The following is a 24,852-nucleotide window of genomic DNA, read 5'->3' as shown; positions in this document are numbered from 1 at the left end:
TGAGTTAGCGCTTCCCTGCCCTCTTGTATCACTGTTTTCTTTTATCTCTGTCAGAGCACTTAATACACAACAAACAACAACAACAACAAAAACATACTGTTCACACCGTTTGTCGTGTTTGTATGAGTTAGTTTACCTGCTTCTCTTTTGTTTTCTAAGTTACTTCAGCTGCAGCTGTTCCAGCCCCTCTTGGTTGAGGAAAGAGAGGTGGCAAAGGGGTGGAGCCTGTATGCTGATATCATAACACAGTTCAACATCATAAAGGGGAAATGGGATTTATTTGTGTTAGTCACAGTTTTACTTTGGCTGTTCTACCCCTTTTGTGTTTTTTTTTTTTTTGTTTGTTTGTTTTTTTGTTTTTGGGCCGATCAGCCACTATCTAAGTTTCCCCTTTGTCTTATTTTGTTAGGTCAGTTTGTTGAGTTAGAGGCTTGTTTTGTTTCCAGTCATTATGAGTAGTTTGGTTTCTTTTACCTCTTTTATGAACCTATTTTCTTTATCTTAATATACATTGAATTTAATTGTTTTCTGGATTACAATAAAATTAAATAAATAAATAACAACAAAAATTACAGCTTTTTTCACTTTGACCTGTCCTGTCACTGCTCAGTCCATCACATGTTCATAAGCATGTAAGAATTCAGCATTTGGATTAGAAGGTCTTCACTTACACAACAAGGTACAGGTGAGGAATCCCTAAGTTGCATCTAATGTTAAGTTTAGCTGTGTGCTATAAACCAGCGTATTTGGCCTCTCCAGTTGGTGGTTTCTGTCACTGTCTCAGCTCACCAGAATCTGTCAACACTAATCTCTGACATGCTGAGCCAAACTGACTCAATTAGCCACCAGGGGTTGCATCTTGTCATGATTTTCTTCATTCTGTGTCCCTCTTCACCCCCACATGTAGGTGTGAAGATTATTCCTCTAAAGGGTTTGTAGCTGAATCATGTCTTCCAAGATATTATGCAACACTATCTACTAGGATGGTCACATGGCCACAAGCCTCACCAGTGTTTAGATTGACCATCTGCCCCTCTTCATTCCAAATCCCATTTTCACTCTGCAACTCAAATCCCATCTTCAAACCATTAACAAACACCTCCCTGTATTTCTGAAAATGAAAACGCTCCGTCTTATCTGATAAAAGATGAATCGAAATCTCTCTGCTAAGAGTGTGAGAAAGAATTAACAAGAAGGCGTAGGAGCATAAAGGCAGGAAATAACACCAATATGTGCAAGCAAGTGACTAATACTGGGCAGACTGTGAATCGCAGAGCTTATATACTGAGCTTATTTCCCATCTTCTTCCTGGTTAGACAGGTGCAGCAGCTAATCATAATGCCTGTGTGTGGGTGAAGAGAAGTAAGCTGGGATTGCATCTCCGTTGACACCTCCGCAGATTCAGTGTGAAGCAGGGAGAGAGAAACACAGACATGTTGACAGAATGAACAGAAAGAGGAGGGCAGAGGGAGTGAGAGAGAAGAGTGAAAGAGACTGGATATATTTGATCGTGTGGGTGTGTGAAGTATCAGGGCATGCATCATAATTGTGGCTTTTTCTTGGAGCAACTGGACAAGTCACTGCATCAGCAGGATATCAGTAGACCTGATCAAAGTGTGTTAAAGCAGTGGAGTTGTGTGCGCGACAAAATGGAAATTGTTTTGTTTCTGCTGCATCGAGGATTAAATTAACGGGGAGTACCAAAATACTTTCACTGAAGTGGTGCCAAAAATGATGTATGGAAAATTATGATGTGTCTGCAGTGTCAATAACCAAGAACTAGAGTGAAGAATTTAACTGAGGTGAGTTTGACATTATTCTGTTGAATTGTGTTGCTGCTGTGGCATTCATTATGTGGTTGCATATGTGTCGCATACGCATTCCTGTTAGGATTCTTTTAAGTTTCTGTCTCATTTATTCACTTTTTGGATATATCTTTTTTTACTTTAGAGTGAAGGTTGAAATGAGGTTACTAAGCAATGCATTATCTTTAGAAGGGACTTCACAGTTAAGTACACACACTGTATATTTCATGTGTGCCCAGTTTTGTGTTTTTAAAGGTGCTGAACTCGACTTTTCAAAAGCCCAGTTTGCAATGTAGCCAGCCCACGCTGTTTCCCGTTTCCATGGAAACTGTTGCCCAGTGCTAAAAGCAGTCCTTTTCTGTGCTTTGACTGTGTGTGTTTGTGTGCATCTGAAAGATGAACAACATATTACACAACAGGTTTTTTTGGATCTTAACAGAAAATGACTTTTGTGTCTATTGTGTTCTCATCCCTCAGGAAACTGCAACAACTAATATGCAGTCATTTACGCCCACATTTACTTTCCTGTCTTGTTTCTGCTTATTTCTCTTTACCATTACCTTAGTTTTTCTTGACTGTCTCCTTTAACACTTTCTCTTTTTATCCTTACCTCTACATTTTTTCTTTCTGTGTCTCTAAGATGGCTGTCAGCCCAATCATCATCTGCATCCTGTCATTAATTGGATATGGCTCATCACAGCCTACTCCTCCTCCTCCCCGGGGATGTGGTGTGGATGTTGATCCCCCTTACAGAGTGCTGTGTGACCTAGAGTCGGCATGGGGTGTTGTCCTGGAGGCTGTGGCCTGCAGCGGTGGCCTCACTTCTCTGGTCCTCGCTGTGCTTCTGATAGTCAAGCTCAGAGTCGTTTCTGACCCTGCCAGGCACTCCGGCCTGGGACCGCTGCTCCTGCTCCTGGGCACTCTACTGGGGCTGTTTACCATCTCCCTGGCCTTCCTGGTGGGAAAGACCCAGGTCCTTTGTGTGGTACGCAGGGCTTTTTGGGGACCCCTCTTTGCTCTTTGCTTCTCCAGCTTGCTTGTGCAGGGTGTGAGGCTCAGGAGGCTGGTGGCTGGAAAGACAAGCCCATCGGGAAGCACCCTGGCTGCACTCGGTCTGGCCTTGGCTTTGGTTCAAGGAATAATCTCTGCTGAATGGGTTCTGCTGACTGTAGTTAGAGAGGGTCACCCAGCCTGTGAATATCCACCTTTAGACTTTGCTTTGACCTGCAGCTACACTTTAGGCCTCCTTCTCATAGCCATGGGTCTTTCTCTGGGGGTGGTGCTGTGTGGAGGAGAGCTGGCAGCTGAAGCAGGAGATGGCAGTGATGAAGACAGAGAAGGGGAAAGTGACAAACGAAGATGGAAGTGCAACGCCGTCTGGGTCTTTCTGTCCAGTTTGGCATCAGCATTGCTATGGGTAGCCTGGCTGGGGTTTTATCTGTATGGAAGCCAAGCATTGAGGGGAAAAGGGAACAGAGATAAGGGAGGTGGAAAGAAGGATATTAAAGTGTTGGATGAGCCTGCACTGGCTGTGGCCTTGGTGATTCAGGGCTGGATACTGCTGCTGTTCCATGCAATTCCAGAGTCTCACCTGTGTCTCCAGAAACCTTCACAATCCAACACACAAGATTTCTTTGACACCAGTCATACTTCTTCTGCCCCACATTTTGGAGATGAGCTCCCTGCACATTCTCACCAGGCCTTCCAAGAGAACCAGGCCTTTTCAATGGAGGAGCATGGTACAAGTAAGTCTATGTAATATAATGTTGGTGTGTGTGTGAGCATGTTTTTACTTAAATGAGATTTTAAAATTTAATTTAAAATTCAGCTGTCAGTTGGAAATAGTCACATCCTATTTTCAACATATTAAGCTAAAGCAAAAGATGTTTGGCATTTAAGTTAATGAGACCTGTTGCTAGGCAACTGACCATATGAAAGTGGTGCTGACACTAAACATGATGTGTTTTTATTTTACTGTATCATGCGGAAGTATAAAAAACAAAATAGATTTTAAAAAATGCTAACTTTCATGTAGTCTGACGTGATCAAATCATTACTTTGATAATAACCAGAGGACTCATTTACGAACTGCAGAAATGTTCTTTTAATTTAATGTAATTATAACTGAATCTTTTAAACAGTCAAGTGAAAAAGGGATATACCCCTTTTTTCATTTCTAAAGTTTTACATATCACAATATGGAAATTATAACTGTCCATACCAGGTCTAAAAATGAGCTAAATGCAATGTGTCATTATTTATTTACTAAAACGTTTGCCAAAAATCAACTAATTTCACCTCATGATAGCTTGTAGAACCACCTTTGGCTCTTATGATGATGTGAGTAGTTCATATCGTTGTGGGAGAATTTTGATCCACTCTTCATTTAATTTTTGCTTTGGTTGATTGAGGTTTGCAGGCATTTGTTTTTGCAAAGTTCACCTATGGTTTCAACTGGGTTAACCCAAGAACCAAGGTACCCAGATTCTGCAGCTTGCAAAACTGCCCAAATCATAACCTCTCTACCGACATGCTTGGCCAGTCAAATGAGGTACTTGTGCTGATATACTGTATTTGGTCTTCAACTTTATCTGGACTTTGACATTATGGTCAGACATCTCCTTTTTTGTCTCATTTTTCCAAAAACCATTGTTTGCATGTAACCAATGCCATGCTGCCATGTTTGTGCATTTGTTTGTTTGTTTTTTTACAGAGAAGCAAATTTCTCTTCTTCTTCTTCCAAACAAGCCATGCTTGTTTATTTTTCTAATCATATGAACTTCATCAATTAACAGGCTAACTAACACCTGGAGAGTCTAAGATGTAGCTCTTGGAAATTCTGTTCTTTTCATTCCATGCCAAAGAAGACTGGAAGATGTCGTGTTTTCATGTAAAATTTTTCTTACTGTAGAATGATGAGCCAAAAATGTATGGACATTTCTAGATTGATGGCTAGCAACTCTGTCTCTATGATATTTACTGATGTATTTCCTCCTTAGCATTGTGTTAACATGCACCTGAATGCTCCAGACCAGCAAACAGTCAAAATTACTGCTTTTAAAAGCACAAAGGTGAAAGTGGCAGAGCAACTGACTTTTACTGGCTGGAGAAAGATCAGAGAAGAGACAGGATCAAAGATGGAGGACAAATTATCCATCGTTATAGGACACCTCAGTGAGAAAATCTGATAAAATTAAGTTATGAGGCGTTAAAACCTGGTAGATACAGGATTATGTTTTCTTAAATCCATGTAAAACCATAGCCTTGAAAAAGGATGTCCTTAATTTTTCACATGACTATGAGAATGTTGAACTTTAGCACCAAAAGAAAAAAATCTAATACATTTCAATTTTATTTTTTTAATAAAAAGTAACAGATCAACAAATTAAAATGGCTTCAGTCATATTATATGTATTGTACATGAACTTAAATGATAGCCCATTCATAATCTGTAGGGTTTGATATTAAGTTGGCCCACCCGTTGCAGCTGTAACAGCTTCAGATCTCCTTCTTTTGGGAATTCTTTACCATTCTTCGAGGAGCACATTTGTGCAATCAGACACTGATGTAAACAGACAGGTCTGACATCAGGTTGAGGTCAAAACACACCAATTTCCTCCACGCCAAACCCACTTATCCATATCTTTATGCTTGGAACACCTGAATTGAACATGCTGGAAGGGTAATGCTTTTTGGAAATGTCGTGTAGGTGTGTGCACTAAAAGCTTCTGTACTGGATCCATAAACTAATTGCATTTTATGAAATGCATGATTATTCACCTGGCTTCTCTGCTGGGAGATTCATGAGTCATTTCCCCTTGATTGCTTTCTATTTTTATTTGAAGCCAGATGCACAGATGAAGAGCTAAGCTTTGACAAACCAGGATAAACAAGGACTGAAGGCTTTGAAAGCAAACATACAAAGTTCAGGATGCTGTTATTTGTTGTTCACAGCACAGCTGTTGACAGCAGGTCACTTACAGAAGAAGAAAAAATCAGTCAAGGCACAAAAGGATCCTGTAGATAGTTTGGGGTTAATGGATGTGTTGCTTTTTCCCTACAGATTCTTTGCATTTGACATGTCAGCATTAAAGCCTTTAAGTCATTTTCCAATACTAATGTGGAGACAAGCATGCTTTTGTCAAACATCCTAACATTTAAACACCCCAGAATTAATAACAAAAAATCTAAACACTAAATGATCAGTGACTCTCAGCTTAGCATGATGACCACAGAGGCTCTAAAGCAGAGATCCCCGACTTTGTTCCACCTACTGTCTTGCTGACTTTCGATGTTTCCCTGCTTCAACAAACCTAACTCAAACTAATGGCTGAAAAGCAGACTTTTGCAGAGATCCTTTTTTTTAATCAGCTGTGTTGCAGCATCAATCTAATACCTGCAGGATAGTTAAAGTTGAGGACCAGAGTGGGGGATGTGTGCTCTAAGTGCTCTGAGGAAAGAAACTCTGTGCACCCCACAGCTACAGCCATGGGCTGTCAAATCCTTAGACTTCTAAGAGTAGTAGCAGCTGGTCTGAATTAAACTATTCTTCACTTGAATTTTGACAAGGCAAATTATATCTGAAGATAAACTAAACAGGTTTTTAATTAAGTACATATAAAATGATGGTTTTGAGAAGTTGTGCTATTTACTGGAAAATATCTTTATTCATTTGGACTTTAATGTGAGCAACTTTTTGAAGGAAATTTGAACATTGTAATGTTTTCCCAGACGATTTTCGCTCAATTGTTCAGAAACTTCTTTGTTTGCTTCTTGCTTAATGCTCTAAATGTTTTCAAGGTTTTTATTGCAAGTAGGCCAGTGTAAAAACAATACAAATTTAATGATCTTTTTACAACATGTGCAAACACGATTTAGTATTGTTTTGCTAAAATAAGCAGTTTGCTTTTTAAAAAAATGAGGGAACATGTTGTCTTTTCCTGGATTTTAAAGTCTCTCTGGATATCTGAAGCCTCTTCTACCCATAAAATTAAGTCTCTTAATTAATATTAAAAATTTAGACAAACTTTTATATAAATTTGACCCTTCATGCTTCAGTCTCATTTATTCTCTCAAGAAATATGAATACTGCCAGTAGTACTGGTTCCATAACAGAAAATAGGGTCAAGGAAATGAAGCAATCCCTGCCCTAATTCATGCTTCGTACCAGAAGTTTACTGACTCTTTGACCTTCATACCTTCCCCTTTGAACAGCCCTTTAAAAAAAATAACCTAGCCTTTTTCTGTCATGGCATGACAATGATCTACCCTTCACAGAAATGACTCATAGGATTAATGTGGCCTTTAATGAAAAGAAAGGAACACCATGTTGGTACAAAGGCCTGTTTTGTATGAATAAACCATAATATCACTGATGTGTGAGGGATTGGAAAGAAATTACTGGAACTCTTTAGTAGAATTTTATACTAATCTTCATCTATTAATAAAACCAACTATAATATTGTATATTTTCCTTATTTGCTTAATTTCGTTCTTTATTCTTATTATTCAAGTTATGACACAACTGTGATCTAATCTCATATTTATTTGCCTGAATAATACCTGTAACATGTTTTATCTTGACTGTCAGCCCTCCGAAGTGGAACATACCATGGCGGCCATGGGACTGCCCGTCCTGGCATCGCCTTCAGAGGCCATGTCTACCAACCCACAGAGATGGCCTTGGTCATGAATGGAGGCACAGTAAGTATAACCAGAAGATGCAAAATATAAATCTGAATGTCTCTAAATCACTAATGACTGCACTTTCTTAAAAATTACTTTTCTCTTAACAGATGCCAACGGCCCCAATTAACTACACGGGACGGCGTTTGTGGTAATAAAAAGCGAGACTTGAACACTCCAGTCAAATATGCGATGTAGAAGAATTTCCTAAGAAGAAGAAGTGCTTAAATGTGTTTGTGTATGAATTTTACAATTTAAAAACAAATCAATTGCTTAACTTTACTTCGTTGCCTCTTAATCAGCAGGTGAAATCATGACAAGAGGAAAAAGTGATGCTTGTACAATATTAACAAAAAGTGAAGGAGTTCTTATTGGATGCTGAAAATGTGACTTAAAGATAGCTGTAATGAAGGAAAATTACTAAATGTGTTTTTGTTGGATCATAAGAATGTTAAAAATGATGAACTAAACACGTTTGCCAGAAGGCTGATGTCTGCTCAGCAGTGATGTTACTTTAGAAAACTGCACTTTCCTTAAACTCAGCCTTTGGGATTTTTATGTAAATTACCAGCATATACACTTACAAAGCTAGCTTGTCCTCTGTATTTCAGGGTTATGTGATTTTCTCTCTATTTCTATTCAGCAGTTTCACACATTGTATTCTGAGTGTTCACAAAAAAATGCAGAGCTTGAGCAGGGTTGGAGCATCAGATGGATTCAAAGGGTGACAGAAAGATTTCAGCTCATGGATTGTTTTTTAAATAATAATATGTTTTTAAGAAACATACGATTAAAGCCATTAAATACTGCAACACTACTTCTGCAGTATAGAGATTATTGTTGGAAGCTGAGAACGGTACTGATCACAGCAGAACTGCCAAATTCATCAACATCAGAGATTTGAGAACATTTAAAGGGAAAGTATTTTATAATGTTTAAAATGTTTTGCTGAGCAGCTTCAGGCTATTTGTCCTTTTTAAAATGTTATCCTAAAGTCAATAACACTACAGATCAAACAGTGGCTTTGTTTACATGCACAGCAATATTCTACTATCAGACTTGACTGAATCAAACACTGTCACAGCAGTCTCTGACAGCCTGAACCTGAATAAGTTCATATTTAGAGTAAGAAATAATCAAACGAAGTTTTTGTCTTAGTCACCTTGTGTAGATTTAAAAAATACTTTAATACATTATTACATCCTATGGAAGTGTCCAATGTCTTGTTACACACATGGATAGGTCAGAATGCTGTGACTTCTTTTGGGCTTGTTTCCATGGATCGAGTTGTTTGTTTCTTTTAAAACATTCGGCAATGGCGACTTTGTAGAAGTTCAATGCAGAACAGAAAGTCTGCAGTGAAAAGAAGACAGACTTTTTGGGTTCAGGGAGAAATCTATGGAGGGGTGACTATAATAGAGGTTTCGGATGGGAGCAAATATTGTGGTGCCATATGGGCATGAGTGGACTACATAATCTAAAACATGTAAATGGGAATATGGATGGACTATAATGTAAACAGCATAATCAGAATATTGTTTTAATTGGTTAAAAGTAATATTGCTGTGTATGCATGCACATGCTGACTAAGATACATGACAGCATCTTAACAAAGTGGCAAGAAAAAGTATGTGAACCCTTTGAAATTACCTTGTTTCCTGTGGTACTTAGACATAGTCCAGCACTGACTCATCACAGCAGAAAAGTCTGCAATGAAATGGAGCTAAAAGCTAACTAAACCTTTGCTGACATAAAGACTCAGTATTACACTAAAGAGTGTCTCTTTTCAGGTCATTCATTATTTCCTTTGAGTTGCAGCACTGAGCAGTTTGATGCTTTGAAGACATATTTATGGACATCTGTCTTTAATTATTCAGCCTAAATTAAGGTTGACAAGTGAAAGTCTAGCACAAATGAATAGTAGTCTTAGCTGAGAAGTTAACTCAATTTAGATATTTGTATAAAGAAGGACAGTTGTTGCATTGCCTGGATGCCATGAGGCCATTCAATCACTACACTTTTACAATTTTTTATAGGGTTTGTAAGACATGTATACAGGACATGTTGATGCAGGAATGAAAAAACTCAGAATTTGTTGCATGTTGCTAAAGGGGCTAGCTAGTATGACACAGAGATAGGAGGTTTGTCATTTCTGCAGTCTCTGAAATCCCAATTAGATCCAGGTTGATAGGTAGGTAGTTATACTGTAAACTGCTTGTGCTATGCTTGTTCTAAACATTGAAAGCTTTCTTGATGTGTTATTATGGTTTTAACAAAAGGCTTCTTACTAATCTTTGCATTGTCTTGGTCTATACAAGCAAATGTAGAGATGCAGTGTTGAAAGTATGTCTATTTGAACTGGTTGATCTGCAGGGCTTTTGTGTTTTCTTTATTTGAAGTCATTCTTTATTGGCTATCTTTAAGCTGTCTAGGTCCAGAGAAACCCAAATCAGGATGCTCCCGCCACAACTTGATTTGACATGACATAATGATATATTTGTATTTTTGTTTGTTGCTTTTTTATCTCCATACCTATAAAAGTTAATTTTATAGGTATAGAGAAATCTGGTTTTACAGTTTTAACTGATGGAAATCAACATGTAGGATCATGATTAGTAGTGATGATGGACTTCCAACTGCCAAACTAAGGCAGATGGAAAACAAAGCAATTTCATGAAGTTACAACTAAGGAGACCCTATTACAATATTGGTTTTGTTCAAGCCTTTAAGTGAACAAAGGGATAATGCTTAGTCATTCTTTTTCTCTCCCAACACCTCAACTGGTGGGACTAAGGAACATCCCATTACAGACCTGTTCTGTACTGGGTTGTCTCAGTACAGTCAAGCCAGCAATAGAAACACGCCGACGTCAGATGGAAGAACATCAATCACAGATCAATACATCAGATTTTAATTCTATCAAATCTGACAAAGGCTGAAATTGTGACGTGTCTGACTGTTAAGTTTTACCAATCACTCATTCACAGAATTATACATATACGCCATGACTGTAGCTCCTCCCGAGCTGTCAGGGGGTGTGTTTCGATCAGTGAAATCAGGTGTAACACAGTAACCACCTTAATCAATGAGATCATTTATCCCATTATCACAACAAAACGGTCCTCATTATCTCAAGATGACAAGAAAATTAACTCGTTATATCGAGATAATTAAAAAAAAAAAGAATAATAGTTGAGCACAGCCGCTCTCGGCTTCTATAATAATGAACTGATAAATAAATCTAATGTGGTCATCTTATGTAAAATGTAAAGCAAAATTTTAAAAACCAAATAGACAATGACTTCTTTTTTATCAATAATTGTTTACTTGACCTTGTGTCGTATGGCTTTAATCACTGTTGCACAAACACCTATACTTCATTAATAATGAGACAAACTTGCTTTGAGCCAAATTACAAGGTTTGCAGTGCTTCTTTAGCATTACTTTGCACAGTCATTGCATCTGGTGGTATTATAATATTTATATCCTCTTCTTAAGGTATTAACAGTTTGAATGGACAATTATCAGCACCGTGAAATCAGTTGGTGAGATGATGCTGTATAAATGCTGCATTATGATAAAAAATTTTTATATATGTGGGTTAAAATAATATAGGTCATTTTACACTATATATTTGTTAAAATTTGATTGCCTGTTCTTGGATTGACACCTGGGAAATTACCTCCAGTTACTCAAATCTGTCAGATGGTAATACTTTTCTGGCTTGTTTTTTTAATATGTAATTGTGGAGGAGCATAAGCCCCTGGCACCTTTAGTTTATTTGGGTTCACTTTTTCATTCTTCATATTCTATTTCAATAACCAGCTTAAAAACATTACACATGCAGCACCAGTCAGAAGTTTAAACACATTTATTTTGAACGAGTGGTTGTGTTAAATGTCTCGATATGTTCTGTAAGTGTAGATAATTCAAAGGGTTCATATATTTTCTCCTCTTACTTGTAACATTTTAATTGCCAGCATATTCAGTAAAAACATGTGTTTACCCAGAAATCCATACAGAATTCATTGTTGAGACTGATGTTATGTATTTTTTCATACAGAACTGGAATGTTGTTATTTCGTTCTTCTGAGCAGCAGTGAATTCATACCACGACGCTGTACCCGGTTAAATGCAAGTGCAATGCATCATATTCATGTTGTGAACATTTGTTTTTGCAGTAACACAAAATAAGTAAATTGTCAATCATTTTGAATAAAAGTGTGTTCTTATATTGTAAAATGAAATTATAGGACTTTATGTGGTAATCATGTATATCTAAATTTTAAAAGTGTGCTATGAATATTTTAGATTTGAGGAAAAAAGCACTTTGAGGTGTTTTTATGTTGATTAGCACTGTCACTGTTTTATGGCAGCGTGAAATGAATGTTTGCAATGTGATTTGCACAATGTGGCTAATACATCAGTGCACATTTTCTGTTAAATGTTGTCTGTTTTTATTGCCTTTCCTTATGGGGACCTACTTACTACGCATCTATAAAGTCAACTACAGTCATATAAAAAAAAAACCTCTTGCAGTTCGAAAGTTTTATGTAGGACAATAAAAATAATTTAGTCCTCAAATCAGAAAAATACCTCAGATTAACAACAACACAACTAGATTAACAACTAGAAGATATGCCATTGTTCATTTTATCAAAGACTAAGTCAAATGCAAAAGTAGTTTATGGAAAACTAATTACACCATCAAAGCTCCAATATTACCAGGGTAATTAGCAGGAAGGTGGTGCTGATTAAAATCATGTGATTAATTGATCATTAGTAAGTGTGACCAGCTCCATAAATGCAAAAGTGTTGGTAGTTTACTGGTCTGGAGCATTTAGTGTCAGTGCTGATTTGAGTTCTGATCCAAATCACATCGTAGCCCAATCTCTAAGAAATAACCAAATCCCTCACTGCATTTGAAGTGTTTTAAAAGTAACCCTCCAGTGTTAAGTGAGTCATTAGTTTTTAAGTGTGTGGGAAGTTGGATGCTGTAGATGAGACTGCAGCTGTCTATTAGAAGCTCCGTAAGTTAGTAGGTGGAAGCCTGAGTAAGAGCTGATGTATACAGATATTATTTTAATGGATAATTATAAAAATGATAGCTGAATCTACACTGACTGGCTCTTATCGGTTATGCAAGAATTCTGGGCATCACAGATGACGTCAACTGATGTCAGAAAATGTGCAAATAAAGATGTAGAACTGTGTAATATATTGAAATGGTCAAGAGAGTGCTGACTTAGTGGTTAGAGAGGGGAGCTTGGATCTGGAGGACTCAAATTTGAGACCACACTTAATCCCCAACTGTTTCCCAGGCACCTGAATCTGGCAGCCCATTGTACCAAGTGTCCCTAGATTTGATTAAATGTAAATTTCTCAGCTGGGATGAGTAAAGTATAATTATTAATGTTGTAGCTACTGCAATACCAACTTGCACAAAACTTATATCACTGAGGACTGCATAGACTATATTATCCATAACAGGCTATCCATCCATTTCATGGTTGACATTTTAACCTGATATAGCAGGACAAACACACAATAAGGGGTTCATTCCAAATAGAGGAAGTTCTGCTTTTGTGTGTGTTTAACAGCAAACTAGAAAACAGCTTACACAGGAGTGGATTGCAGCCCTGAAAAATACACCAAAACTTAAACCCATACTTATGTATTGATCTATATGGTGCAATATTAAAAAATAATATTACATGTTGTATGCCAAGAGAAGACAGTGCAGTCCTATAAAAGAGTGAAAAGTCAGTGGTTGACTATGAACTTCATTTAAGATTACAAAAAAAATAAATAAATAAATAAATAAATGGAAAAGCCAATGGCAGTTTAACACCTGAGGTTGTAAAATGAAAGTACACAAAACAGAAGCTGTTATCATAGTGCCCGGTCAGCTTCTTATTTATGGTCTATGACCTTATGTTCAAAGTGATCAAATGTCATGCAAATGCAGTGTGAATAGACGTCTAAAACAGAGGTGAAATTTAAAAATCGCACAGATGGTCTTACTTTAGGTTTTGTCTTGAAGTTCAAATCTTCAAACAAGTCATGAAATGTTGACTCAAAAAATATATTTTAGACAAATATATTGACGTAAGTGCATCGAATATATCAAAAAACAGAGTATCGCTTATTATTGTTTTATTTTAAGATGTATTTTACTGCATGTATCTGTAATTAACATTAAAAAGGAATTGAATCAACGCGGTTGAGCTTGAATGCGCGCACTTGTTTCTACGGACGCTTGTCTCGTCACTAAGAGGAAGTTCGGGAGCAAACAGAAAAAGCTACTTCCGGGTCAATGACATAAACGTGTATCCACGTGAATGATCAAACAGGTAAACCCCAAAACCAAGTTTGTATTTCATAAGACAATTTGCGTGTTTTTAAATGGTCAGACTTGCAGATAGATTTGTTTATTTCTTTCTCCACAGTTTTAAAGTTTTTGCTGTAATTTAGCTTCGATTAGCTAGCTAGCATATCTAGATAGAGTTAGCATTTCATTAATGAATTGGTCTTCTCATTCTGCACTTAAACTTTAAGACTCATAACCCTATTGTAAAATTATAGTCTTAACTTAACAACTGGAGACCAAGAAAAGCTATTATCCAATATTTACCGGACAAATGTAATAGGGAAATACCCCCATGATAGTTCCTATCTTTAATTAAGAGCGTAATTGTTCGATGTACACTACTATAGATGTGTCTGTTCAATCATAACAGAATGGCGATATTCATTTTTATTATTTAATTTCAGACGGATTCCGATGAAGACGTAATTTTTATTTCCGAAAAGCCAGCAACTGAGCTGAATGAAATGACAATCGATCAGGTAATGTTTTGCTTCACCTACAAGCGAGATGATTATATTTAACACTTAAACATGCTGACTGGATGCTGAAACAGTGGTCGCAATTCTTGATGTGACACCGGAATTGGGGATCCCTGAATTAGTAGATTGAACACACTGTGTTATCTCAGGCAGTGTAAAAAATTGTAAATCCTCTCCGAAGCTTTTCAGAGTACCTCTCATTTGTCAATTTTGCATGTATGGACCTCTTTGTTTGTCAGGCATTCACACCCTGAGATAGCAAAGCAGTCCCAAATCATGATGCCAAACCATGCTGGTGGATCACTAGAGAGCTCTACAGGCTTTAAATACACTGTGGTTGTTTTTGACTTGTTTTCAGGATTGCATCTTTCTCTCATAAGACTGTCTTGGTAAGATGTCCTGTCAAAGGGAACAACAGTGGTCTTAAATTTCGTTAATTAGTGACTTCACCATCTTTAAAAAAATCACTATTGTAGCTTTTCTGTTGTGTTGTGAAAGTTGTGACCAATTCATGCTACACACCAGTAATTCTTTTCTAGGATACTAGGAATTAGACTGTGTACACGTGTGTGGTATTTTTTTATTAGTCAACTTTATAATTTGTAGTTTATTCATAATTCAGCCCACTTTGAGTAGCTTTTGGAGAAGCTATAACACAGATAGATTTTCATAGTTTTTCCTTCCTGCACCGAATCCTTAAAATGTTTAATAAAGACATGGACAGTAAAACTGTTGATCAGTTCTTGGTTTTGTCATGTTGTGCTTTCCTATAACTGTGACCTTGATGAAAATCAGGCATTTTTGATTGTAATAAAGTAAAAACTTGTGGTTATTCCAGAGAATTCATGTATGTATGTATGTATAAAGATTCCAATATATTGTTGGCATTCATGATAACAAAACATTTGTCTAATTTCTGCTTGGTTTGTTGCAGGCAAAGCGACTGGTTTTGCAAAGAGAGATTGATCAGGAGTCTCAGCCCAAGCAGCCAGACAAACCTTTGGTTAGTGTCTTTTTTTATTTATTTATTTATTTATTGATTTATTTATTTTTGCCGTATTAGTTCACCAACACGTTTACACAGCATCTGTGACATTTACTTGCTTTTTTCCAGTAACTTTATTATTTATTTATGTATTTATTTAATTTTAACCAGAAAACCCAGAGATTTGCTGCCCTGAAGAGACCAATGGAAACAAAGATGGAAGAAGAGAACAGTGAGGACATTGTGATAAAGAAAGAGAAGAAACACAAGAAAGTAAAACTTTCTCAACCTGAAAATCAAAGCTGCACTGCAGATGTGAAAACGGAAAAGAAGAGTAAAAAGGTTGACAGAGTAGGAACAGAAGAGGCACGTTGTGGTGAAATGAAAGATAAGAAGAAAAAGAGAAAAACTGAAAGGGACTCTTTAAATGACACCAATAGCTTTGTTGAAGATGGAGAAGACAAAAGAGTGAATAAAAAGAAGAAACAGCTGCTGAATGATAAAGTAAAGTCTGTACAAAGTACACAAGAAAATATAAAGAAAGAAGAAAGAGAGGAACAGAAAATTGGAAACAAAGTGCCCAAGAAACCAAAAAAGAATAATGCAACTGTAAGTATAGAGCAGACTGAGGAGAATGTTAAAGAAAAGAAAAAGAAGGAAACCCTTCTAACAAAAGACAGAGAAACTAAAACAAAAAAGAAAGCAAGGAATGAAATAAAGTTAGAAACACCTGTGACTGGAGTAGAGGAGGTCAAAATGAAAAAGAAGAAGAAAAAAGTTAAACCTGAAGGTGAAAATGGGCTGGAAGTCAAAAGCAAGAAGAAAATACAGATGGATGAAGACGACAAAAAGACGATGGAGCATGTTAAAGAAAAGAAAAGGAAAAAGAAGGAACACCTAACTGGTGAAGAGGTAACTGAAACAAAACCAGAAAAGAAAAGTAAAGAAGTAGAATTTGGAATAAAGTTAGAAACAACAGAGATTGAGGAAGTAAAATCAAAAAAGACGGCAAAGAAAGAAAAGAAATCTAAAGCTGGAAATGGGCTGGAAGTAATCGAGACCACAGACAAGAAGAAAAGGGAGGTGGAAGATGGAAAAACTCTCAAAAAGAAGAAGAACGTACTCACAAAAAGTGAAACTGTCACAGAAGAAGAAGAGACGAAGGTAAAGAAGAAAAAGAAAATAAAGTACACTTCAGCCTCTGCGGAGAGTGTTGAAGAAGAAGAGACGGTGCCGAAGAAAAAAATAAAAGTAGAGGCGGAGCTGCCAGTAATGCAAGGTGAAGTGGTCGACGTTCAGAGTGGGGGAAGTGAAGTCACACAGAGCAAGAAAAGCAAGAAGAAGAAGAACTCCGTCAAGGTGGAGCGGGATGCTGGCGCCGACGCTGGTGTCAAAAAGAAGAAAAGCGTCAAAAAAGAGCTGGAAGACTTGCAGGTGGGGGACGTTTTCACAGCTTGTACGCTGAGGGTTTGGATGTTTTTGAGTTGTAAGTGAACTTTGTTTGTTTCAGGAGTCTCCCCAAGTGGATGTAGTTTTCCTGTCAGTGAAGAGTGGAAACGCTGATGAGGTCACCATCAACCAGGTAAACAGGGCTCTCGGTGTCTTCCCACCAGTTCAAGTTTTTTTTTGTTTTTTGTAATAGGTCTGTTTTATTCATGTATGGGGATTATTAACCCATAAAGAGCAGATGTAGCACATGAACGTTTCCCCTTCAGACTTACTTTCATTTTTCTAGCCTGATGTTCCGTATGGCCTTAATGAACAGACACAAACGTGGTATCAGTCTTCACATCCATGTTTTAGACAAACCTGTGCACATTTCAAAAATCTTAAAAGCATAATTCACACTATTTTTCTGTTTTGCTTTCCTCTAAGTCTTAAATTCATCATAAAATGTGTGTTTCGTCCTAGGAAAGAAGACTAGCTTTACAAATGGAGATCGACAAAGCCTCTCGACCTGACAACCCCCCCAAACCTACGGTCAGGATTAGTGTCTTCCTCGGCTTTTGTTGCTTGACTGGACTTAAAACAGACTGTCTGCATAACATGTTATTATTCGTATGAAATAGTTATAATTGAGCTTTAAAACTTCTGATGAATTCAGGTGTTCAAGCTTCCCGCAGGCAGTCGGTGAGCGTGAACTCAGGGTGGACATTACATTTTTAAAACAAACTGTTGTGTTAGTCTGATCAAAACCGGATTCAAATAAATCCATGAAAGCACGTTAGTTTGTTCAAAATCTTTCAAAATGAAAGACATGAAGCTCTAAGCCGGATGAACACACCCAGACAATGCAATCAGCAGTCAAATCGCAACAGTTTTCACAAAAAGATGCAGACGTATGGAAATGCAAAGTCAATGTTAATGCAGCTGAATTCCCTATAAAGGTGCTGTCATTCAACTTTGTTTTGTTAGATGTCTCAGCACAGTGATGTACAAGCAGCCTATTTAATCTACATGTTAACAGATTGTTGGTGTTCTGATAAAAATCCAGATTTTTATAACTGCATCATCATCTGACAAATTTACCTTTTAAGTAACTCTAAGACCATGTCTGTGCAGTGGCTATACTGAGATGTATGATGATATTCTCCTACAGAGAACATTAGAAGTGGTTAAATATCCTGAAAGTTTTCTCACAGCTTTGCAACGTTGGCTGCTTAATTAAAATAAATCAATTCTGTTCTTGTGAATTCATCGTGGGACAAGGATGGTGGTCCAGTTAACCATCCAGTTCAAACCCAAATGAGTAAAATAATGTCATTTATTTAACATATGCCAGTTCACAATGCAGCCAGAAGGAAGCTGTAGATTGTTTGATTTTTTTTTAATGTGTTTTAATTTTTCTCATTTATTTTTCCTCCATGTTTCTGCTCCTCAGGGTTTGGGCCAGTGGAGTACTGCTCAGTTCGACAACTCTGAACAGCAGCAAAAGTTTCTGCGGTTAATGGGCGGCTTGAAAAAGGGTTTGCAGCCGACTACGGCGAGCGCTGGAGGGGCCAATATGGCGATGGGGAAGAAGGCACAACAGCAGCTGCAGCAAGGACTTCTGGGAGAGTTTGAGCGAGCCCACTCACGTAGAATGGACTTCAGTAGCAGAGGAGCAGGACTTGGATTTACTGCACCATCCAATAAGAAGTTCTCCATCGATGTCAATGCATGTCGATCAGTTCGCTTTGATGATTGATCAGTGTTGTGTAGTTTTTGTACATACCGTTTTTTTTTATTCATTTTTACTGTACAAACTGCCAGTTGTATATAGTGTACTTTAAACCCTCACCCACCCTGCAGTTGAAGCTGAACTGTTTAATGTGGGAATTAAGGAGCAGTTTACTGTGTGATGGTGTAAAAACTTTTTACAGCTGCTCCGAACAGAGATATCCTGATCCTGTTATTTTTAAAATGTACAAAAGCCATCTTATAAACCGGATTTTCCCTTGTCAATATGAAAAACTGCAAGTAAAAAATAAATTTTAAGATGAGTCTGAAATTTAAAATGTGCAAAACTTGAAGGGTCTGAACCTTCATCAGCTCTCTGCGAGTCTGGACAGTTGTGATATAAACTGCAGCTTGACTGATAGTTGGATGAATTCAACAGTGGCATTAATTGGACTTGATCAACTAAAAATGATGCAGACAAAGAAACTGATACTTTTGATAGTCATGTAATTTTATTCTTGCACATGAGGAATGAATAAGAAAAGCAAACATTCACTTTAACAAACATGAGAAATGTAGCTTGCTTGTGATTGGCTCAAATATTCAGTTGCAAAAATGTGCTGGAAAGCAAGTATTTGACTATCATGTACTTCAATATTCCGTGCACGGTAGCTGCGCTGAAATCTGATTCACTGTTGAGCTTTAATACTGCTCTCCCGTGAGCCTCAGGAGATTTTAAAAAAATCTGATAAACTGAAGTTTTTATCCATATCTTAAAAAAAAAGTGCTCAACTGCAGCATTTCTTGTCAAATCGGTTACAACCCTTTGCAGTTATCTCTTCAAGTACAAAATGCTTCTTTTTCACTTTTGCATTTACTGGAAGAGCCTGGGCCATGACTTTAAACATCTGCACCAGCTGCCTCAGGGCTATTTCATACAATTCAACCAGCTTTTTAAAACTTCCCCATCTCTAATTTCTTGTCGTATCTAGCAGAAGATAGCTACTATAGTAAAAAAAATAAAAAACAATGCTTCTGCTAAATAAGCACGGGAGGAATTGTGCAGATGGACTGCTGTGTACTTAACATCTTGAAGACATGAAAATGAAGTAGCCAATGAATCCAGAGTCACCCAGAAAACATCTGAAACAGCTGAAAGGCTACTTGATGAAGAGAAGTTGTGTGTTCCCGGCGGTGGAGAGGAGTTTTCAAGGCGGTCATGCTTGTAGATATTCGGGCTGCACTCGCGCCACTTTACGGAACTCTTTGGCGTGTGTCCGCGGGCACTGCATCTCACACCAGCTGACAGGAACCATCTGGGCACCTAGATTACACATAATCAGGACAGAACTGTTAGTTTATGAAAAAACACATATTTGCAAATTGAGGATAAAGATCACAACAATTTACACTAATTAGCCATAACATTAGGACCACTAACAACCAGTAAACATTGTGTCATTGAAGCTGATGTATTGGGAGCAGAAACAAATATACAAGCAGAAGGATGTGAAGATTGGGCCATATGGTGATGGCTCAACAACTGGATCATGGCATCTACAACTACCTCTCTAGTGGGATGTTTCTATTCTAGATCATAACCAACTAAAACTGGTCCATAGAAGGAAAAATCAATCTAGTGACAGGCTCACTGATGCATTTAGGGCAGGGATCTCCAACTCCAGTCCCCGTGAGCTACTGTCCTGCAGGTTTTGGATTCTACCCTGATGCAACACACCTGGCTCAAATCACTGGGTCATTAACAGGCTTGTGCAGAGGTGTGTTGTATTAGGAGACATCTAAAACCTGCAGGACAATAGTAGTGAAGGAAACTAGTGAAGGAAACTAACATCTGATATCAAGGATATGTTAAAAAAATGCTCAAAGGGCAAGTCACACTTGTGTCTACTGCTAAAAGCACCTACAATGGGCATGTAAGCATCAGAAGTGGACTACAATGAACTGGAAAAAGGTGAGTTGAACTGATCTTTATTTCTTTTACATTAATGGGGAAGGATGGGTGTATGTGCACCACTTATCTGGCATGACACCAGGATGCATTATGTAAAGGAGGCAAACCTATATGGTGAAGGTTTGGGTGATATTCTGTTGGGAGACATCATTCCCTGGCATTCATTTAAACACCCATCTACATTAATTTGCTGCCTTATAGCAACTCTTTTATGGAAACAATTGTCCCTGATGGCAGTGGCCTCCTTCAGCAGGATAATGCCCCCTGCCACACAGCAAAAATGGTTCAAAGTTGGCCTAACCAGTTGAGAAGAGGTGGGGACTTGAACAGATCTCAATTAAACTTGAGCATTTGTGGGATGTGCAGAAAAATACTTAAATAAAAACAAGTGAGATCCAGATACACTTTGCAACTTGCAGCACTAAAATGATCTCCTACAGACAGCTTGGCGCCAGATACCACAGCGTACCTGCAGAGACCTGGTAGTTTCCATGTCATGACAGGTTAGGGCTGTTTTGGCAAATTTAGGGGCACCTAAATCTGGAATCATAATGTTATGGCTGATTAATGTATTAATAATGAAATTCAATAAGACAGTTAACAGTCCTGTTAGCAAACTGTTCAGCATGCTGATACTTGTTCATGAACACAAAACTAAAGTAATAACAATTAAGGCCGATTTGCGAATGTTTGGTCAGAAAACAGAAAGGCTGAAGCATGATGTGTTAACCTGACTGTGGTACAAGAAGAAAACTTATTACTCTCACTATGCAAATTACTTGCATTGTGCACACAAAGAATTCTCAAATTTCTGGACAAACTCCTCTATATTGCACCATCTTGTGTTCATTCAGGATAAAAACAAACTTGCAGCCTGTTGCAGGAATCCTGTGGTTTGAAGAGACAAAAACAAAGGTTTTTACTATAAAGCAGTAAGATTTACCTGCTTCACTGTGTGCCACCACCACCCCCAGCTCATTTTCTGCTGTTGTCAACAGGTAGTTAGACTGAACATCCCCGAGAGAAATCTGACTCCATGGGTCAAGGTTTTAAAATCACACAAGAACGGGGTGCATTCAGTGGAATAAAAATCCATTTTACACAAAAAGAAGACCAAGTTTAAAACCAGTAATGAACAAAGGCACCTGCCGCTGATTTAGCAGTTACATGCAGAATGTGGCATCGGTCATACTTTATAATTCCCATGTCCCTTTAAGAAACACTCCCGGAGATCATAACAATGCTGTTTGAGATGATTTGGATTGTTGGAATTGGCTCACGTAAATATCAGGAGCTTTACAGATTAAGAAACAATATGCTGAGATTTGTGATGGCAAACATGTGTTTATGGTTGAAAGTCAGATAAAGGATACAACTTTTGCCAAGACAATGTCACCAGGTCTGAAGCTTTTGTATGTCTCCACCTGTAACGATATAGAAAAACCGTTGACACTCAGGATGCCTTCTTTGTTCACTAAGTGGACAAGAAACACGGAGAAAAAAAAATAAAAGCTTTGAGTGAACACAAATTCTAACCCACCTTGTCTTTCTCTGTTGCACGCACATCTTCTTTTCTGTAAATACAGAGAGTGAGTTCATGTTTAGTAAACAGAATAAAACAACAGACTTCACCCTGGAGTGGGTCCTGTCGTTACCTGATAGTCCCTCTGAACCGGTCCTTTAGGGGCGTAGAGCCGACATAAAGGATGTGAACTTTGGCGAACCTGGGGTTGATACTGGTCACCTGTCAAATTGGTGGGGAGAGGGAAAGAAAAAAAAAAGGGGGGGGTTATATTGGATCTAAACCTAAACAGAAAATGATATTAAAGCTGCTACATACCTTGCAGGTGACTATTGCTCCAACATCTGGCAGCAGCTGCGCTTCTGTTTCACGCACAACTGAGATCACTGGTAACTGGTAACATGCACAGACAGATCACAAAAAAACCAGTTTAGTTCTACTGCAGACAAGCTCTGTATCATCACATTTCTATAAATGGTGTGAACAAACCTTCAAAATAATATTGCGCAGGAGGAAAGGCCCCCCGGGCATTATTACTTTAAATATTTCAAACGGTACCTCGTTTCAATAATTGCATTATTAACATCAGCAGAATATTTCTTCGTATGTAAAATAAGAAAAATTAAAAGGTAGAAACTCAGTGAAACAAGATAAGTCTTCCCTGTATGGTTATACAAGACATTGATAAAGCAACTGCCAACAGTGCACTTTTAAGGTTATTATTATTTAAGTATAAAATAAATTAAAATGTTAATTAAATTGACCACTATCAATGTAATCGATGGTCGACATCCATTAACACAAATTTGATGATTAACGTCTCCTTGACTATACCCCCCTGCACAGGGGTGGCATAAGGGAGGCACACACAGGAAGCACCAATCCTCACATCTAGCATCCCAAAACGATGGGCAGTTAAAACACCACCCAAACAAAATACAATTCAAACCCCAAGAAATTATATGGGAATGAAGCAAAAACCATGATAACTGCCCCACTTTAGAGCTTCTAATTTCTCCACACACACCAGATGTCACATGAAAAGAGAGACTATTTATTGTATGCTCACTTTCTGAATTAGTACCTTAAATTCAAAATAACCACAAAAAAGTTGGGCCACTGTAAAATTTAATAAAAAACAAAATGCAGTGATTAGCAAATGGGCTCCATAATATTTTATATCAACCTGCCTACGTACGCCACAGTGAACACATGTTCTCTATGGCGGAGCACTGAAGTGGGAGTATATGTATCTGTAGAGCAGAAGGGAAACATGCCAGCATGATAAAGAAACACATTCTTAAAATGAAGAATAAGTATGCTGCCAAACTTGAATCGAACAGAACATCTTTGGGGTATTTTAAAAACAACAAGACCTCTCTCGCTGAGTAGCTTAAAAACACTATAAAATAAAAAATAAAAGAGGATTAACATAAAATACAGAAAAGTGATGGGATTATAAAATCTTAATACCTGTAATAAAAGTTGTACTGACTTTTCTAGCACAACTTTCCGTTCCTACTTTTAGGGTACAAGTAAATCTTAACATGAAAAAATTAATGGTTTAACTTAGAAGTAATGCAGTTACTGTACTATGGGTGCAGTTTTGAATAATATGACATTCAAGCAATACTTGCACATTTCCTGTCTGATACTCAACACATTCTAGTCATTACACTGAGGTGTATTCATTTGTTTGGACTGAGTCTCACTCAGACATTGTGTAATACACTCTGGCGCTCTTCCAAGCAGCTTTTAAAACTTTCTCTACCTCTATCCTACCCACTGCATGCCTCACCTCCTCTCCTTCGTTTTTCTTGAGCACGTAGCCTGCAAGCGAGGAGTAAATGTACCCGTGTCGTGGATATACTCCTGTGCCCGGAATGCAGTCTTCTATACTGCATAATTTGTCACCTGAGTACAAACAGACATGGGTCAGTGAAGGGGCCACTAAACATGAGTGGTTATGTATATGTGCAGGTACAAAATCCCAGCAGAAAAAAAATCTGAACTCCTCTTTGTGTGGCATAACACGTAAAACTGAAAGAACACACAAAAAAAGTGAAAAACACACATTACATGAATAAAACTGATTTAAATAACTCAATATTAATAACAGCTGCGTCTAAAACTCTTGCTTTTCAACCATTTGAGCTGAATTTGTTTAGCACATTCAGCTAATCCTCTGTGTTTTTTTTTTTTTTTTTAGAGCAGACCAAATATCTTTGCGAAACACTGTACTGACTACTGGTACATGCAATTTAAAACTGCGGATTTCCTTTGGGTGCGTCAAAACTTAAGCGCAGAGGAATGCGCTCAGTGCTCGAGGCGATGGGCAGGGCTGCTGATGAGCCCTGCACAGCAAAACAGCTAAAGAAATACAGTAAAATATTACAACTAAAAAAACAAACAAACAAACAAACATGAACGCACATTTCCTGTCTGATACTCAACACATTCTGGTCATTAATTTAAAATAATATAATGTTAAGCAAAATCCCACTCCACGCGTGGCGGTTGTTAAAGTGCCAGCTAGCGGTTTAACGACACTTTGAAGCAAACCGGAGACGTAAACGTGAGTCAAAATGGGCATAATGCTAGAACAACGCTCAAATCTGATATTAAAACATCCAAAAGACAGTTCATTTGTGGCACTCACCTGGAACACACAACTTCATGGGCGACATGTTTTCGAGAAGAGAAGATCGCCAGCCCATTGGCTCTGACGTAGCACTAAAGACGATTCTGATTGGCCTGTTTGAGGTGAGCGGAAGAAGAACAGCAGCGGGTCACATGGTTGCACAGAGACATACATTAGCACGTGATTAAATATTAGTATGTACAGTATGTACTGCAGCAGCTCGCCCTCTCCATA

The 24,852-nt window shown here is 37.9% G+C and overlaps 3 protein-coding genes across 7 annotated transcripts; 2 read left to right on the top strand and 1 right to left on the bottom strand.

Annotated features, from left to right (window-relative positions):
- Window positions 1-1,426: 1,426 nt before the first annotated feature.
- gprc5bb (G protein-coupled receptor, class C, group 5, member Bb) lies at window positions 1,427-7,971 on the top strand. Its single transcript, XM_041981818.1, has 4 exons — window positions 1,427-1,802; window positions 2,446-3,550; window positions 7,396-7,508; window positions 7,601-7,971. The coding sequence occupies exons 2-4, from the start codon at window positions 2,446-2,448 to the stop codon at window positions 7,643-7,645; spliced, it is 1,263 nt and encodes a 420-aa protein (XP_041837752.1). The 5' UTR covers window positions 1,427-1,802; the 3' UTR covers window positions 7,646-7,971.
- Window positions 7,972-13,737: 5,766 nt separating this feature from the next.
- Window positions 13,738-18,835, top strand: knop1 (lysine-rich nucleolar protein 1). Of its 5 annotated transcripts, none has more exons than XM_041983277.1 (8): window positions 13,738-13,843; window positions 14,265-14,339; window positions 15,274-15,342; window positions 15,496-16,617; window positions 16,648-16,758; window positions 16,835-16,906; window positions 17,236-17,304; window positions 18,206-18,830. In XM_041983277.1, the coding sequence occupies exons 1-8, from the start codon at window positions 13,832-13,834 to the stop codon at window positions 18,509-18,511; spliced, it is 1,836 nt and encodes a 611-aa protein (XP_041839211.1). In that variant the 5' UTR covers window positions 13,738-13,831; the 3' UTR covers window positions 18,512-18,830. The 5 variants fall into 5 exon arrangements, with proteins under 5 accessions (XP_041839211.1, XP_041839208.1, XP_041839212.1 ...); XM_041983279.1 differs by adding an exon at window positions 14,579-14,728 and having other exon boundaries at window positions 13,827-13,843; window positions 15,496-16,758; window positions 18,206-18,832; XM_041983274.1 differs by having other exon boundaries at window positions 15,496-16,758; window positions 18,206-18,831.
- Window positions 18,836-18,975: 140 nt separating this feature from the next.
- exosc1 (exosome component 1) lies at window positions 18,976-24,735 on the bottom strand. The gene is made up of 8 exons (XM_041983280.1): window positions 24,637-24,735; window positions 23,776-23,891; window positions 22,296-22,370; window positions 22,111-22,199; window positions 21,996-22,029; window positions 21,829-21,879; window positions 21,399-21,483; window positions 18,976-19,807 (listed from the first exon to the last, which is right to left on the bottom strand). The coding sequence occupies exons 1-8, from the start codon at window positions 24,692-24,694 to the stop codon at window positions 19,701-19,703; spliced, it is 615 nt and encodes a 204-aa protein (XP_041839214.1). The 5' UTR covers window positions 24,695-24,735; the 3' UTR covers window positions 18,976-19,700.
- Between the last annotated feature and the right edge of the window lie 117 nt (window positions 24,736-24,852).

The sequence above is a fragment of the Melanotaenia boesemani genome, chromosome 4, assembly GCF_017639745.1.
Source record: "Melanotaenia boesemani isolate fMelBoe1 chromosome 4, fMelBoe1.pri, whole genome shotgun sequence".
Classification (NCBI taxonomy): domain Eukaryota; kingdom Metazoa; phylum Chordata; class Actinopteri; order Atheriniformes; family Melanotaeniidae; genus Melanotaenia; species Melanotaenia boesemani.
This window is presented reverse-complemented; position numbering and strand designations above follow the sequence as displayed.

Coding starts and splice junctions, on each gene's coding strand:
- gprc5bb (XM_041981818.1), top strand. CDS start 2,446: ATGGCTGTCAGCCCAATCATCATCTGCATCCTGTCATTAATTGGATAT. Junction 3,551..7,395: donor AATGGAGGAGCATGGTACAA/GTAAGTCTATGT, acceptor CTTGACTGTCAG/CCCTCCGAAGTGGAACATAC. Junction 7,509..7,600: donor TGGTCATGAATGGAGGCACA/GTAAGTATAACC, acceptor TTCTCTTAACAG/ATGCCAACGGCCCCAATTAA.
- knop1 (XM_041983274.1), top strand. Junction 14,340..15,273: donor ATGAAATGACAATCGATCAG/GTAATGTTTTGC, acceptor GGTTTGTTGCAG/GCAAAGCGACTGGTTTTGCA. Junction 16,907..17,235: donor ATGAGGTCACCATCAACCAG/GTAAACAGGGCT, acceptor GTTTCGTCCTAG/GAAAGAAGACTAGCTTTACA.
- exosc1 (XM_041983280.1), bottom strand. CDS start 24,694: ATGGGCTGGCGATCTTCTCTTCTCGAAAACATGTCGCCCATGAAGTTG. Junction 22,371..23,775: donor AGAAAAACGAAGGAGAGGAG/GTGAGGCATGCA, acceptor GCATGTTACCAG/TTACCAGTGATCTCAGTTGT. Junction 21,484..21,828: donor ACATTGTCTTGGCAAAAGTT/GTATCCTTTATC, acceptor CCATGGAGTCAG/ATTTCTCTCGGGGATGTTCA.